Source organism: Aphelocoma coerulescens, chromosome 1, assembly GCF_041296385.1.
Source record: "Aphelocoma coerulescens isolate FSJ_1873_10779 chromosome 1, UR_Acoe_1.0, whole genome shotgun sequence".
In the NCBI taxonomy this organism is placed as follows: domain Eukaryota; kingdom Metazoa; phylum Chordata; class Aves; order Passeriformes; family Corvidae; genus Aphelocoma; species Aphelocoma coerulescens.
The window spans coordinates 49,148,530-49,163,219 of NC_091013.1; the positions used below are offsets into that span (position 1 = coordinate 49,148,530).

The window sequence follows — 14,690 nt, forward strand, 5'->3', positions numbered from 1 at the left end:
CATCCTTTTGTCACAAGTGTTTATCTTGTGCATTGGGCCAGAAGAGTGAGTTTGTGCTTTTCAGTAGCAGCCTAGGTTTGCCTGCATGGAAGTGTTTTAAGTGGGAACTGAACCAGATAACCTGCTGATGAAGAAAAGACTTTGCTGTTGGTTGTTGAATATCCATGCCTTCTTAAATCTTCCCGCAGCCTTAAAATGGTTTTTTGTCTACCTGCAGTAAAAGCAGCTGTATTGTCAGTGCAACACTATAAAGATTGATAGTTTTATTTTCTCTCAAACAGTGCTTTGAATATTCCTAGAAATAGAAATTAATACATTATGAAGGTTCTCTAATTACGTTATAGACTAAAATGTGTTACTGCTTCTCAGTGTTCAGAGTGTTTGGTTTTATTTGGTAGTGCAGAAGCCTGCATTATAGTGTGCTCGTGTTTTGATCTAATATCTATGCTTTGAATTCAGATAGTTAAAGAGGAAGAGCGAGAGAAAAAGTTCTCTAGAAGATTAAATCACAGCCCTCCTCAATCAAGTTCTCGCTACAGAGACACCAGGTAAAAAATTTTGCTTAACTCCTTTTATTATATCAGTAAGCAGATGGATTTGGATTTTTGTGGTGTTACTATAATAAATATTTTGTTTCTGTGTTGTCATCCAATAAGCCTAATAAGAAGACTTCTATGGCTTTTATGCAGATGTAGGTAAACGGCGAGTGTGTAATGTCACTGTAACCTGTCTTTCAAGTTGTGCACAGCTATCACCCTTTAAATTTTATGAGTAATTTTGATGTTAGATTTGTGGTTTATATTGCAGTACTTACTCTTCTCAATACTGAGTTTAAATTTTGATTTAGAAGCCTTCCCTTCAATAACTCTTTGTGTTTCCAACTTGGGAAATATGCAGTATTGGGCAGAAACAGAAATTTATGTATGTTGTAAAATCTTAGGTACGGTAAAAATAAAATGAATAAGCAAAACTAATTTTAAAATCCTTCTGAGAAGGAAGGAGTAGCCATAAATTAGATAAAATTTGTAGCTTTTCTCTAGTTTTCCATTGACATTTCTTAAAGTTTTGAAGTAGTTAAGATTTCAAATTATGGCTTCATACTTCTTGTAATTAACCTCTAATATTTCATTTTTAGAAGCCGTGATGACAGGAAAAAAGATGAACGTTCTCGGAAGAGGGACTATGACCGAAATCCTCCCAGAAGAGATTCCTATAGGGATCGATACAACAGACGAAGGGGGAGGAGTCGGAGCTACAGCAGGAGTCGAAGTAGGAGTTGGAGCAAAGAGAGGTTGCGGGACCGTGATCGAGACCGGAGCAGAAGCCGGAGCAGAACACGAAGCAGAGGTACCAACAGTTGGTCTCTAAAATACGGTGAATGTTTTCTACAAAATTTAGAAACTAAACTTATAAACTATGTTCAAAATGTACTAGAACTTCCTCTATTGTTCTTGTTCCTTTATTCAAATTTAGCTTTGTTTTCTGTGGAAATTAGGCTTCTGTGATTGTGTTCTCAGTGCTTGTTTTCCTCTCTTTCCCTCTGTTCTTCTTTAATACCTTTTTATTAAGGCGACTGTGCTGGCTACTTTTTAAGCATTGCTGCAAGAGAGGCAGAAAAATCCAAGTTATTTCCATTTCATTAAGTTTTAGGAAACTCCAAATCTGGTTTAGGGAGATACAGAAATTAATGCTTGTTTACAGAGGTGGAATTGGCAGAAATTGTCTATTTGGCAGCAAATGACTTGTCAAGCAGAACACTACAGCTCAGTTCTTTTGGTCTTGTCCCCTCCTTAGCGTCATAGGTGAAGGGCTGAAATCACTACAGTAAGTATTTGCATTTGTGTACATATCTGTAGGACTTCAGGCTTCAGTACAGTACTTTGTAGAATTAAACTTCTTTAAAAAGGGAGTTGCTTTTTTAGCTGAAAAGAATGCTTTTTCCCTCAATAGTTTTTAATAGTAAGTTGGAAAAGAGCAGTGAGAGTAATTTTATGTCTTTGTCCTGTATTAGACAATGTAGGGGTAAAAACAGTCTGGTAGAACTGTCCTGTGTATTACTTTTCTTTCTGAAAACAGGCCTTGGTAACCCAGACTTAAGAGTAGGAATACAGATTTCTGAAAATATGAGAGCAGATATTTTCCAAACAACTTATTAACAAGCAAATTAAATAACATGCAGCAGTTTAACTAAAAGATTACAACATTATTAAGTCTTGATTTAAGGATTATTTATATAAACTGAAATGACAGTACCTTATGGACAATATTTTGTAGTGAAAGCTTTGTTTCTTTTTCTTAGAACATGAAGAAATGCCTGTTTTACCCACACTGATGAACCATCTTTGAGATATTTCATAATGTTCCTTCAATGTGGAGTTATTTAAGTCTATTAACTTATGTCATGACATAACTCTTCTGTTTTAATTGGGATATTTACTATTTATTTGGTGGTAATATTGGAAAATAAAGAGAATAGTTAGTATGTATTCAGAATAAAAGGTCATTTTACTTGCTGTATCTGCCTGGGAGTGTTCCACACCTGTCAAGTACTATTATTTCACCTATTATGGCAAAGCTTTGCATGCAATAAATACATGTAAAATGAAGATCAAAAACGGAAGATATAACAATAACATTGTCTTGAAACAGATTTCTAACTTTTGTAGTATTTTCAAGTGATGGTTACTGTTTTCTTGGCATTGCTTCCCTTTATTGAAAACTTTCCATCTGAAATTCTTAGAATATGTCCATCACTAAAGAGGATGTACTCTGCCTGAAGTTAAATAGGATATCTGCTCTACTGTGGATATAGCTGTTATTAAAATACCCCAGAGTCTGACTATGTACTTCACAGATTATTATTTTTCTGATTAAACCTTTGGAATGTAGAATCACGGAATAACTGAGGTTATGGGAGACCTCTGAAGGTGGTGTAGTCCAACGCCCTTTATCAAAGCAAATAAACTGGAGCAGGTTGCTTAGGACCAGCTGGATTATAAATAACTCCAAGGGTGGACACTCCACAGGCACTTTGGGCAACCTGTAAAACATTTCAATTATCATGTGTGTGTATTGAGTTGATGTAAAATAAAGATACTTAAAGAGTAGTGGCTGCTTCTGGTGAAAAGGTGGATATGGAATTACCCAATATAATTTTTATATTTACTTTTTGTTACAGAAAGGGATTTGGGAAAGCCAAAATATGACATGGATAGAACAGACCCATTAGAGAACAATTATACTCCAGTTTCTTCTGTGACAAATATTTCATCTGGCCACTACCCTGTCCCTACACTGAGCAGTACTATTACTGTTATTGCTCCTGCTCATCATGGAAATAACACTACTGAAAGTTGGTCGGAGTTCCATGAAGAGCAGCTGGACCACAACTCCTATGGAAGACCTCCGCTGCCAAAGAAACGCTGTAGAGATTATGATGGTAAGTCCATGGATTTTTAATTGCTTCCTGCAGCTATGATTGTTCTCTTTCTGAAAAGACTGAGGTAATTCACCTTTCTTTTTCTGATCTTTAATATTGAGTGAGGTTTTTGTATTGCACAATTCTTGAATGCAAATTTTGTGCCACTTCTTACTGACTTTAGACAGCTTGCTCTTTTAGTGTTTGTATATTTATTTTGCTTGCTAGAACTTTTTTCTATAAATGAAAAGTAATATACTAAAAAGTTAGCAAAAAATCCAGTTTTAGCCAGGTTTTCTGTCTTATGTTCCAACCAAATACTGTATTTGATGGTTTTGACAATGGTTAGCTCCTTACTGATCTCATCCTGTTTCATTCCATCCTATCTAAGAGACAATTTTTAACTTGAAAAGTCTAGAGCTGAAACTTTCCAGCCTCATGTTAGACCATTATTTCTTTCCATGTAGATGCTTCTTAAAACTGGCTAGGTTTTTTGCTTATCTCTGTCTTAAGCTTTCATTTTAAATGTCTTGTGCCAAAATTCACACAAGAGGCTGCTGCAGCTGGCAGTGTCTTAACTAAAATCAGCCTGTCAACCTGTGAGCTCAGAAGAGTTGAAATCTCCCCCTAAAGTTGCTTCTGAGGGATTTTGTTGTTGTTATTGTTGTTTACCACGATGAGGAGTTTACATTCTAGGCCATTTACATTCAGAACTCTGATTAGAATTTTTTTTTTTAAGTAAGAAAAGGGGAGACTCAGCTTTCAAGTGTTGGTAGAGTTGTACTTATGAGGAATAGTTTTGCCAGTGTACATCACAGCAATGCTGTGAAGGAAGTGCAGTTGTGAATGTGTCTTTTTGTTTTGAAGTTTTCTCTCTTCAGTGACTACATGGTTCCATCACACTGCTCTTCCTATCTGCACTTTCACATTTTCAACTTTACCCTCTGCTGAACTTCTGGTTTTCTTTAGTATTTCAATTTAATGTGTTCTATTAATTCTTCCTGAAGATGAGGTAATACATACCTCTTCTCCACATCATGTTTTGAGAAAGTGGGCACTCCTCTTTCTTCCTCTTTTTACCAGGTGTTTCAGCCTTTTCCCTGTATTGCATTGACTGGTATTTTGGTGTTGTTTGTTTCTGTGGGTGCTGTTGCTAAACAGGTAATCATAGAACAGTTTGGGCTAGAAGGGCCCTATAAAGGTTATCCAGTCTAGCAACCCTGCAGGGAGCATCTTCAACAAAACGTGGTTGCTCAGAGCCCAGTCCAGCATAACCTTGAATGTTTCCAGGGTGAGGCATCCACCACTTTCCTGGGCAACCTCTTCCCTCTTTCACCACCCTCATTATAATAATTTCTTTTTCTTATATCTGCTTTGATTCTGCTGTCCTTTAGTTTAAAACTATTACCCCTTTCTTATCACTTCAGGTCCTACCAAAATGTTTGAAGTACTTAAAGGCTGCAGTGAGTACTTAAACTCAGTGCTCTGAGCATTCTTTTCTCCAGTCTGAACAGCCCCAGCTCTCTCAGCCCTTCCTCATAAGAGAGGTGCTTCAGGCTTCTAATGATTTTTGTGACCCTTCTCTGACCCGCTCCTATGTTTGACTTGTGTGTAAAAGAAAAGAAGTAAACATATATTAATTTTTATTTATATATAATTAATATTTACAAATGCATATGTTATATGTAAATAGAAATTTTTTAATCACATTGAACTATGGCAAAAGTTTATAATGGTTCCTGAAATAATTGCAAAAGAGGAAAAAATGAGTCAATTTTCTCATGTTGGAATTTCATAATATTAACTTCTAACTTTTAGTAGGGCTTTCTCAATCCTAGTGTCTGCACTTCTTGCTTAGAAACGATGTGACTTTGTTAATGTGATGACATCTAGGTTTTATTCTTTGCTTTCACCATTTGTTATAATTCAGTGCAGAATTAGTTCTTCAAGAAGAATTGAACACTTCTGTGTTAGCAGGTTTCCGCAAAGTCCCTGTGTGCTGACTGTTAGGAATAAAGTTAAACGGTCAATTTCATTTTCTAATCTAAGCTTCTGCTGGTATGTGAAGCTCTTATTTTACAAACTGCTGCATTACACATTGACTGTCTCATATCTACCCTGAATCAAGCTACAGCTGTTGAATACTAACAGCAATTCTTTTTGATGTTTCAGAAAAGGGTTTCTGTATGAGAGGAGACATGTGCCCTTTTGATCATGGAAGCGATCCAGTAGTGGTAGAAGATGTGAATCTTCCTGGCATTCTGCCTTTTCCAGCACAACCCCCTGTTGTCGAAGGACCACCTCCTCCTGGACTTCCTCCCCCTCCACCAATTTTGAGTCCTCCTCCTGTTAACCTTAGACCTCCAGTACCACCACCAGGCCCCTTACCACCTAGCCTTCCACCTGTAACAGGTAATTAAAAAAGATTAAACCGATTTTTTGACAGAAAAGCCTGGATCTTACTTGAGTTGTAGGCAATGCAAAAAGCTGTTTTGAAAAAGCTGAAGAATCCCAGCTGTATTTTAGAAAGTTGAACTATGCTCTGCTATGGCATAGCTTACCTCAGAATTACTCTTTTTGATGATAATTGTGGCAGGCTTGGTTGTTGTAAAATTTTGCACACTAAATGTGACCCTTTAATATAGAATAATATTTTTATTGTATTTAAGCATAAGCATGACATGGCAAAATTCAATTCCTTGAGTACTATAGGAGAAGTTGTCCAAAACTGACTGCTGTTAGAGAAGAAGGGAGAATCCTGGAAACAACGGATACTTACTGTTTCATTTGTATTAATAGAGTAAAGATAATTAATGACAACATCAAATTTATACCTGAAAATACAATTTGGGATTAATTTTAAAACTAAACTTGTAATTAAGTAAAATTGTTCACGCTGTTTACTGTTTCACTGGAAAGTACTTCATCTGAAGCACTAAAAATTACATGGAGATTATGTGCCTGGCTGTCATTTATAAAGTAGCTAAAGGTTAGTGCTCACTTGCCTTGTGTGGTTTAAGAGCTGTTTTCTTAGTATTATGTGACTATTCCTTTCTCTCTTTTTTTTTATTAACTTGGGTGTCCCACTTGGTAAAATTATTCAGGAGTAATTGATATTTGATACTGCTCAGAAGTTTCTTAAACTGTTTTAGTTTTCTGTTGATAGTATATTTAAGAAAGATATGAATGAATGTTTTTATTTCAGTCAAGATAGGGTGTAACTTTCTCTGGGTTGGTCAGTTCTACCTTACATGCTATTTTCAGATCTGCTTGACAAGTTCAGATCACTTTATAACTTTTTCCTGCTCTTGTCAATGATTAAACTGAAGATAGAGCTTGACTGCTTAGCTTTGAAAGTGTCACATTACCTGTTGTAAAAAAAGTTAAAAAAGCCAAACAAAAAACCACCTCAATTTTAAGAAGAGTTCTATTAGTGTTGAAGGTTTCTTCTTGGGTGTTTGGAAAAATAATTTCAGTCACGTTAGTTATTGTCATCATAGAATATTTTTATTATATTAAAAAATTGGTTTTTTATTTTAAAAATAGAATTTGTTTCTTTGATGAGTTTTTATCACTCTTTAAAATGCTTTTATTGGTCAAGGTGAATACTGGGCTAGCAAGTAACTTTTGCTTGTGAAAATAAGGTGTTTGGAGAAATGTTAAATGATTTAGATGCTTTTCTCTCTAATCCAAGTTCTGAGTCATTTGCTGTTGGGGGTGGTTTCATGTGAATTTATGGTACAGCATCAAGTCTTGTAGATGTGCCATCTCAGCTCCTTTTATTCTTAAATCGCCTTAAAAGCATTTCAGATCAGTTTCCTTATGAGTAGAGTGTAATGAAAGTGTAGTGGATAACAAATGAATGTGGTGTTTTCCTTTGTTTTTGACAGGACCACCCCCTCCCCTTCCACCATTACAGCCTGCTGGCATGGATGCCCCCCCAAACTCAGCAACCAGCTCAGTTCCTACTGTTGTTACCACGGGTATTCATCACCAGCCGCCTCCTGCTCCACCCTCTCTTTTCACAGCAGGTGTAGTACTGAGGCTTTGCCCACAAGGTTTGCTAAATAGAATAACATTGATTCATATTATACTGTACTTTATAGAGTTTATAATGTCATAGTTTGGGAGAATAAGTGTATAGTATAGACTGTGACAGTAAATTAACATTCTTCTTTTCAGACTTAGTTCAAGATGGAAGTAAAATTTGCATATAAAGTGTGAATTTTGACTGGAGTGTAATATTTTCATTGTGTTTAAGCAGAAAACTTGGCACGACAGTTTTTTATGGTAGTGCCTATACGACTCTTTTATTGTAACTCTATCTTGTAATTAAATGCTATATTTGAAACCTTAGGGGTTTTAACTGCAATTTATTTTAATTAGACAATTTCTTTGTTACCAGAAACGTATGACACAGATGGCTATAATCCAGAAGCTCCAAGTATAACAAATACTTCAAGACCTATGTATAGACATAGAGTACATGCCCAAAGACCAAATTTGATAGGACTCACATCAGGTGATATGGATCTACCACCCAGAGGTATGCTCTCAAAGCTGTACTTAGTTTAGCTGATTTTCTTATATTAATTCAGATTGAGGAACTTTTTGGAGAATGTAATACTGGAAAACATCACATTTTTCTAAAACCTTCTGGAATTAAGAGATGTTTAATTGAATAGGGAACTATGTCTATAATTGCTTTTTTACAGTGTGAATTTTTACAGGTAAAATGAAATCTTTTGCTAGAGTATTGCACAGTTTTCACTTAGCTGTAGTAACTGGTCACTTTGTATATCTTTTGTATAGAAAAATGTTAGTGTTTCTGTAGTAGAATCTTAGGATGATTTTTGCTGCAGAAAAGAGAGAGTAATTTTTATCTGGTAGAAGTTTTATGCATGAGTAATCTTAACCTCGCAGTTCCTGTGGCCCTGAGAAGAAGCAGCAGCACACAAAATGAGAATGGAAGAGGGATAAAACCATTTTTAATGTGGTTTTTATTTGCATTTGTATGTATTTCTATTTAATCTTACTATGTTTCTGTTGGTGTATTTTCAGTGAGGAGTCCCCCAGTGTGATTCCTGTTCTTCAGCAAAAGTGACTCCTTTCCCACTCCATCCATAAATCTTGCTCCTAGGTGTTAGTGCCCTGGAGTACTTGTGCATTTCCTACCATGACCATTTTTGTGTGTGCCATCTAATAGTAGAATGGAGGTGTTAGCTGGAGTGGTCTGAGCTTCAGAATATTGCATGGGACATTGTGAATCATTGTGACTCAGAGTGCAGTCATCTTGAGGCAGATGCCTTCTGTCACACCTCTTTTGTTTTCTGTATGTGTGATGTTACAGTGTCAAAATGAGTGCTATTAGATATTTTGATCTGTCACAGCATCTGTTGATAGTTAAGAAGAAAAGTCTGTGACCAAGGTTTGATTCAGTCAGAACAAGAATCACAGTAATTTCAAAATAAACAATTGTGCTTTTCAGTGCAAATTCAGTGTGAGCAGAATACTTTTGTACAATCAAATACACAGAAAATAAATTCTAAAAAAAGTAAAATCTTCTCATCTATTTACAGAAAAACCTCCTAATAAAAGTAGTATGAGAATAGTGGTAGATGCTGAATCCAGGAAAAGAACAATTGGTGCAGGGGATGGTGGAGTTCCTACAAAGAAGACTTGGTTTGACAAGTGAGTGACCATTAACACAGTGTTGGCTTAATAGCTGGAATTTCATGAACCGCTTTACTGTAATCTGAAACATATGTGTATCTCTATGCATTGCAAGAAAGTTAAACTGTGAGTACACTGGTGATACTAAAATAAATCACGCTGTAGTGTGATCTGTATTTGACTGTCTTCTATCAGAGGCAGTATACAGATGGATGAAGTTGTTTTGGATGATAGTAAGATCTATTCCTTGAAAGTTGCCACAATCTAAGAAACAAGGGAGCTGCAGGATGATGGTTGTTAGAAATAACAGATTTTAGTTATGAAATGTGAATTTTATCATTGCTATTTTGATTTGAGTTGCCAGGTATGTTGCTGAGAAAAAAACAGAGTGTGCAAGGTTAGAAGGGATTTTAAGAGATTGCAGGAGAGCCCTGAAGTAATAGTAATTTGAAACAGTAGAGGGGAAATTTCATGCAATAGCTAAGAAATAGTTTTTGGAGAGAAGCAATGTGGAAGTCAGGAATTACTGACATGAGAAAGTAAGTGTGAATTTTCTCACAGGTTTATGTGCTGGGGTATGCTGAGAATATTAGTGGGGAAGACAGCAGGTATATGGGTGTGTGTCCTGTACTCTCCTTCACTTTTCTAAAATTGCATTATTTTTTAAGTCTGCAGATCTTTGTGTCTCATACACACATGCTTCTGTGTTAGCATATAGAATTTAACATTGTGTTTGCTGGTTTGCTATGGATTTCTGGCTTGATTTTTATTTGTTGCAGGCAAAATTTTAACAGAACAAATAGTCCAGGTTTCCAGAAGAAGGTGCAGTTTGGAAATGAAAATACAAAACTTGAATTGCGAAAAGTTCCCCCCGAACTTAACAATATCAGCAAACTTAATGAGCACTTCAGTAAGTTTGGAAACTTAGTCAACTTGCAGGTGAGAGTCAACAAAGAGAAACCAGTGTGCTTTGGTGTAAAGACAGTGGTAGTTGCCAGCAGCAGAATGCCAGTTGGTTTTTTCCTGGTTCCCTGAAACTCTTCATTATTTTCCTAACTTGTTTATTAAACAAGATCTCATTGTTTTTAATTACATTGCCATTGAAGAAGCAGAAATGAAATGTTCTAGTCATCTTTTAGATTTTGAAAAAATGTGTTCCTCAGAGGTAAGACTTTTAAGATACATTGTTTAAAACATTGAAAATTGATTGCACATGGGTTTTTCTCAGCCGTTTTCTCCAGTTTGGATCTGTGGTCATAAACCCTCTGTGTTTCCAGAGATAAACTGTAAATACAGAATACCTGTATTTCTCATCCAGAAGGCAGTCCCTGTTATATAATTGCCTTCTAGTCCCACAGTAGTGACAGTTTGTTTGTTAAAATTACTTTGTGGTTTATTGGAGTTGCAGAATAAGCAATTAAAGAGAGAGGAAAGCGATGAAAGAACTAGGGCCTGACTTAGGCTGATGTTACATATTGCAGGCTGCACGTGTAATGTCAGTATTTCATACCCAGTCTCTAAGCTTCACCGTGCTTCAGTACCTTGCATTTATCTAAACCCTTTCTTGTTTGCACTCAGGGCTGGAATGAAGAGGTGTAACAGTATTTTTGTGCGTACTGATATGGTACGGAATAAACCTGTGCCTGTCTGAACACTGGAGGGATTTTAAATCTCTCTTGATTGCTATTAAATATTTTTCCAGCCTTTCTGTAATTTACCTAAGAATATGGGTGTATTAGCAGGCAGTATTACTCATTAAGGCAAGTAAAATACGGATGTGTATAGAGAGACAGATAGATACGCATATGGAGATTGCAAGCTATGCTCTTCTTGGAAAGGGTATAATCTTGGCTTTTGAAGCTAAAATAATATATTAATGCTCAAAGGAGGAAATTCAAAATGAACTTTTCTGTCTAGCTCTGATATTAAATAGGACATTTACTATCTGACCCATGCATTTTTTGTAGAAATTTTCTTTACTTTGCCGATGTTTCCTTTTGTCCTTCAAACGACTACTTATATTTGCACACAGAAATACTGGTTGACTGGGGGTTTTGCTTTACTTTGAGGTTTTTTAACTATTCTTAAGGTTTATTAGCATAAACTCAAGGTTGCTTTTGACACCAGGCCTTTTAAATGGACTCATGAATGGGAAGTATTATCTAATGACACATATTGGGTGTAAATGGTAAGCTTCTAAGCCTAGAACTAATTATTTAATGATCATCTAGACACAAATGAGAATCCTCTGTGTGGTAAGTTTTGTTCTTCCCTTTTAAATCTTAGGTTGCATATCAAGGTGATCCAGAAGGTGCCCTTATTCAGTTTGCCACACATGAGGAAGCAAAGAAAGCTATATCAAGTACAGAAGCAGTATTAAATAATCGTTTTATTAAAGTTTATTGGCATCGAGAAGGCAGCGCGCCACAAATCCAGACTACCACACAGAAGGTAGAGGATTTAAGTCTGTTCTAGCATATTATGTAAAATAGAATCTTGGAAACATTTTTAAGAGAATGTTTATATCAAGTAAACTAAGTCCTTTTGAAATAACGACTACTTCATATCAAGCATTTCCAAAAGTCACTCTTCAATTGCAAATTTTTTGACTTCATATAGGAGGTTCAGGAGTTGGTTAGCAAGATGAGACTGAAGGTATTTATAGAAAGTCCTTCAGTGATTTTTGGTGAATTCCACTCTATTATCACCTCAAGCAAGATATGGTATAGTTCTCTGCTGAATAACTATCTGTTTTGCTTTGATTAGTATCGGCTTTTTTATTTCTTCTGGTGAGCATAAGAAAGGCAGCAGAGTTACATTTCTTTTCTTGAAAAATGATCTCCATTTTCTTCCAAAAGGTGCTGGTTTTCCCTCTTTCCTCTTCCCTTTCCTATTGAGCATGCATATTATTGTGGAAAGTAGCAGAAGAATTTGTTTTACACAGAGGTACCTATGTGCATATACAGGTATACACACATAGATCTAAGGACTTGCAAACAACAGTGGAAGAGGAGAACTTCATTAGAGAGACTAACTTTGTAGGAAGCGATCAGGGACATGTTTAATTAGGGAAGAAGTTGCTCATCTCTCTGATATCCTGGGTTAGAATGTCTGGGAATGGATTGGAGGTGTATGACAAGAGGACCAGACTGGATATGAAGCATTTCTTTACTGAGAGAGTTGGTCAGCCAGTGAAACAGGTTTTCTAGAGAGGTGGTTGATGGCCCCAAGCCTGTCACTGTTTAAGAGGTATTTGGACAATGTCCTTAACAACATGGTTTAACTTCTGGTCAAACCTGAAGTGACTAGGGAGTTGGACTAGATGATTGTTGCAGGTCCCTTACAACTAAAATACTCTAAATCTACATTTTTTGATTGAAGTGCAGAGGAACACCTACTGGAAGTTGTCATGTTTGTAGCAGCACTGGCAACATTAAAAAAAAAACCCAGCAATTACTGTTGTGAGGGGTAGATTTGTAACCTGTGTCAAGCTAAATCACTTCAGCAGTCATAATGGCTGTACTCAAACAAGAGGAACCTTGGGTTCTCCCACGCTCTGTGGGTTATTGAGTAGAGTCTTCTCAGTTAGCAGCTGGTGTAGCAAATCCTTCAGAATATTTGTGTATCCTGCTTTTTTAGACTGGCGATCAGCGTGGAACAAGTTCTGCACCTCAAAGTATGAGACAGGCTCTGTAGAACAATGGTCACTTGATTATATATGCTGATATAATGTGTGAAGGGCTTGTTAGAGGATTCTTTCAATTGCTGCTCTGAGATGAGAATTCCTGCTTTCTCTTCTTGTGTACTTCATCATCATTCAGAATCAGTGACCCGGTTTTCCATGGCAATCCTGCTGTACAGCATTTTACCAGTTTCCTTTCTCTCCTTCTTTTGTAAGAAATGCCCTGATTTTTATCTACAAAAATTCGGTTTTAATGACATCCATCTTACTATCTTCCCAATTATCATCCTTTAGATTTTATAGATATCCTTGATGCTTCGTCCGAAGTAGTGCTGCTCAAAATGGTATTTACATTTTCTAAGCTTGATTTCCATCTCAGCCAGAAGAGGGCAGTGGAGTATGCCATTTGCATTCCTGCAGACATTCCCTCTTACTCAAAAGATAGCTTGGACTGTGCTATCAGCTTATTTGCTGATGATGCTATCCAGAGTGCTATTGGAGTATTAACTCTGTATTTCCAAACAAACATCTGATCTATATATTTGTTATTTTTAGCAGTCCCCTAACTTTTAGTGGTGTTAACAGCTTCCCATCACACCACCTTTAGTAAGTTAATCTTGCTGATTTGAGAATTAATTCCCTTAGTACCAGGGGCAGTATTAAGTGTTCTTGCCTCACCAAGAACAGCCATTCAGCGCATGTCAGCAGACTGCAATTTGAAGTCTGTTATCGGTGACAGAAGGCACACAGTAACAAGAAAAATTTACAACAGGAAATTAAAATTTTAAGTGCAAGGCTTCTGTGTTCTTCTACCCCAAAATATAACAGTTAACAAATTGTTGAATCAGTAAACAGGTATTTTTTGTTCATAAGTCTTTCAGAAGCATGAATATTTATTTCTCTTTTCATTGAAATTAATATTTGCTATCATATCAGTTAGTAGTATGGAAACTTTATACTTCTTCATACACTATAAATATTTTTATTTTTGTCAAGATTTCTGTTATGTTAATTAATTATGGGTTAATTAATTTCACCTGTATTTGTAATGGCTTCCAACCAGATTTTGTCTGCCAGGCACCAAAGGCAGGCTTTTGAATTTTCTTCAATGTAAAGTCAATTGACTTTTAAGTTGTCCCTTCAGTAGTATCTGGTCCAGCACAATTGCTTAACCATTGCTATTTCATCAGCAGGATTACTTTGGAAAATTTTTGCTGTAGAATTTCTAAGAGGAGTGGAAGTACTTAGGTAAAGATGGTGGGAGTCAACCATAATAAATCATCAAACAAAAGGCTTCTGCCAGGAAGCAGAAATAATACGCTTTCCACATCTGAGGTAGATAAAACAGGAAGTTCTGGGCTTAAAAGGCAGCACAAAGAGATTCAGGTTAAATATTAGAAAAACATTTTCTAATGCCTAAGCATACTGAAACATTTTTGCCTAGAGAGGTGACAGGACTTGTTTCATCAGAAATCTATAAGAACGAGATAGATAGATACTGTCAGTAATGGCATAACTGACTTTGCCCTACAGTGGAGAAATGGATTAGGTGACCTTCTGAGGGTTATAAATATGACAATAAGCTTGCTTGGAAGCATTTTTTTTGGTCTTAACTGTTGAATGGTTTTGTCAAAGAAAAAAAAGGAAAGCTGTTAGCTGTCAGGGTATCCATAGTAGGTTCAAAGATTATCTGCTCTATTTTCTTTTTCTTCAGTCTCATGACTGCATGTTTCTATAACCTTTTTTTTCCTATTTTGTCCAAGTTAAACATACAGGAGGTGAAAAGTGACGTATCACTGTAAAAAGTGAAAGTCTTTGCCATACAAGTTTGTATTCTGTCTTTTCATAACTAAATGGTTGATGGTGAAAGAGTTGTGAGAGGAATCAGAAGACTTCTTCATTATGTTTTATTTGGTT

General features: G+C 36.2%; 1 protein-coding gene across 3 annotated transcripts in view; it reads left to right on the top strand.

The window, feature by feature from the left end:
• Positions 1-14,690, top strand: part of RBM26 (RNA binding motif protein 26) — a 52,421-nt gene that overhangs the window by 12,759 nt on the left and 24,972 nt on the right. For 2 of the 3 annotated variants that reach the window (XM_069008526.1, XM_069008540.1), the window contains exons 4-12: positions 460-548; positions 1,136-1,347; positions 3,179-3,439; positions 5,591-5,830; positions 7,309-7,476; positions 7,824-7,964; positions 8,998-9,109; positions 9,871-10,030; positions 11,378-11,542. In XM_069008526.1, the coding sequence (XP_068864627.1) occupies positions 460-548; positions 1,136-1,347; positions 3,179-3,439; positions 5,591-5,830; positions 7,309-7,476; positions 7,824-7,964; positions 8,998-9,109; positions 9,871-10,030; positions 11,378-11,542 (1,548 nt within the window). The remainder of the gene's footprint in view (positions 1-459; positions 549-1,135; positions 1,348-3,178; positions 3,440-5,590; positions 5,831-7,308; positions 7,477-7,823; positions 7,965-8,997; positions 9,110-9,870; positions 10,031-11,377; positions 11,543-14,690) is intronic. The other variant, XM_069008535.1, reaches the window with a different exon arrangement.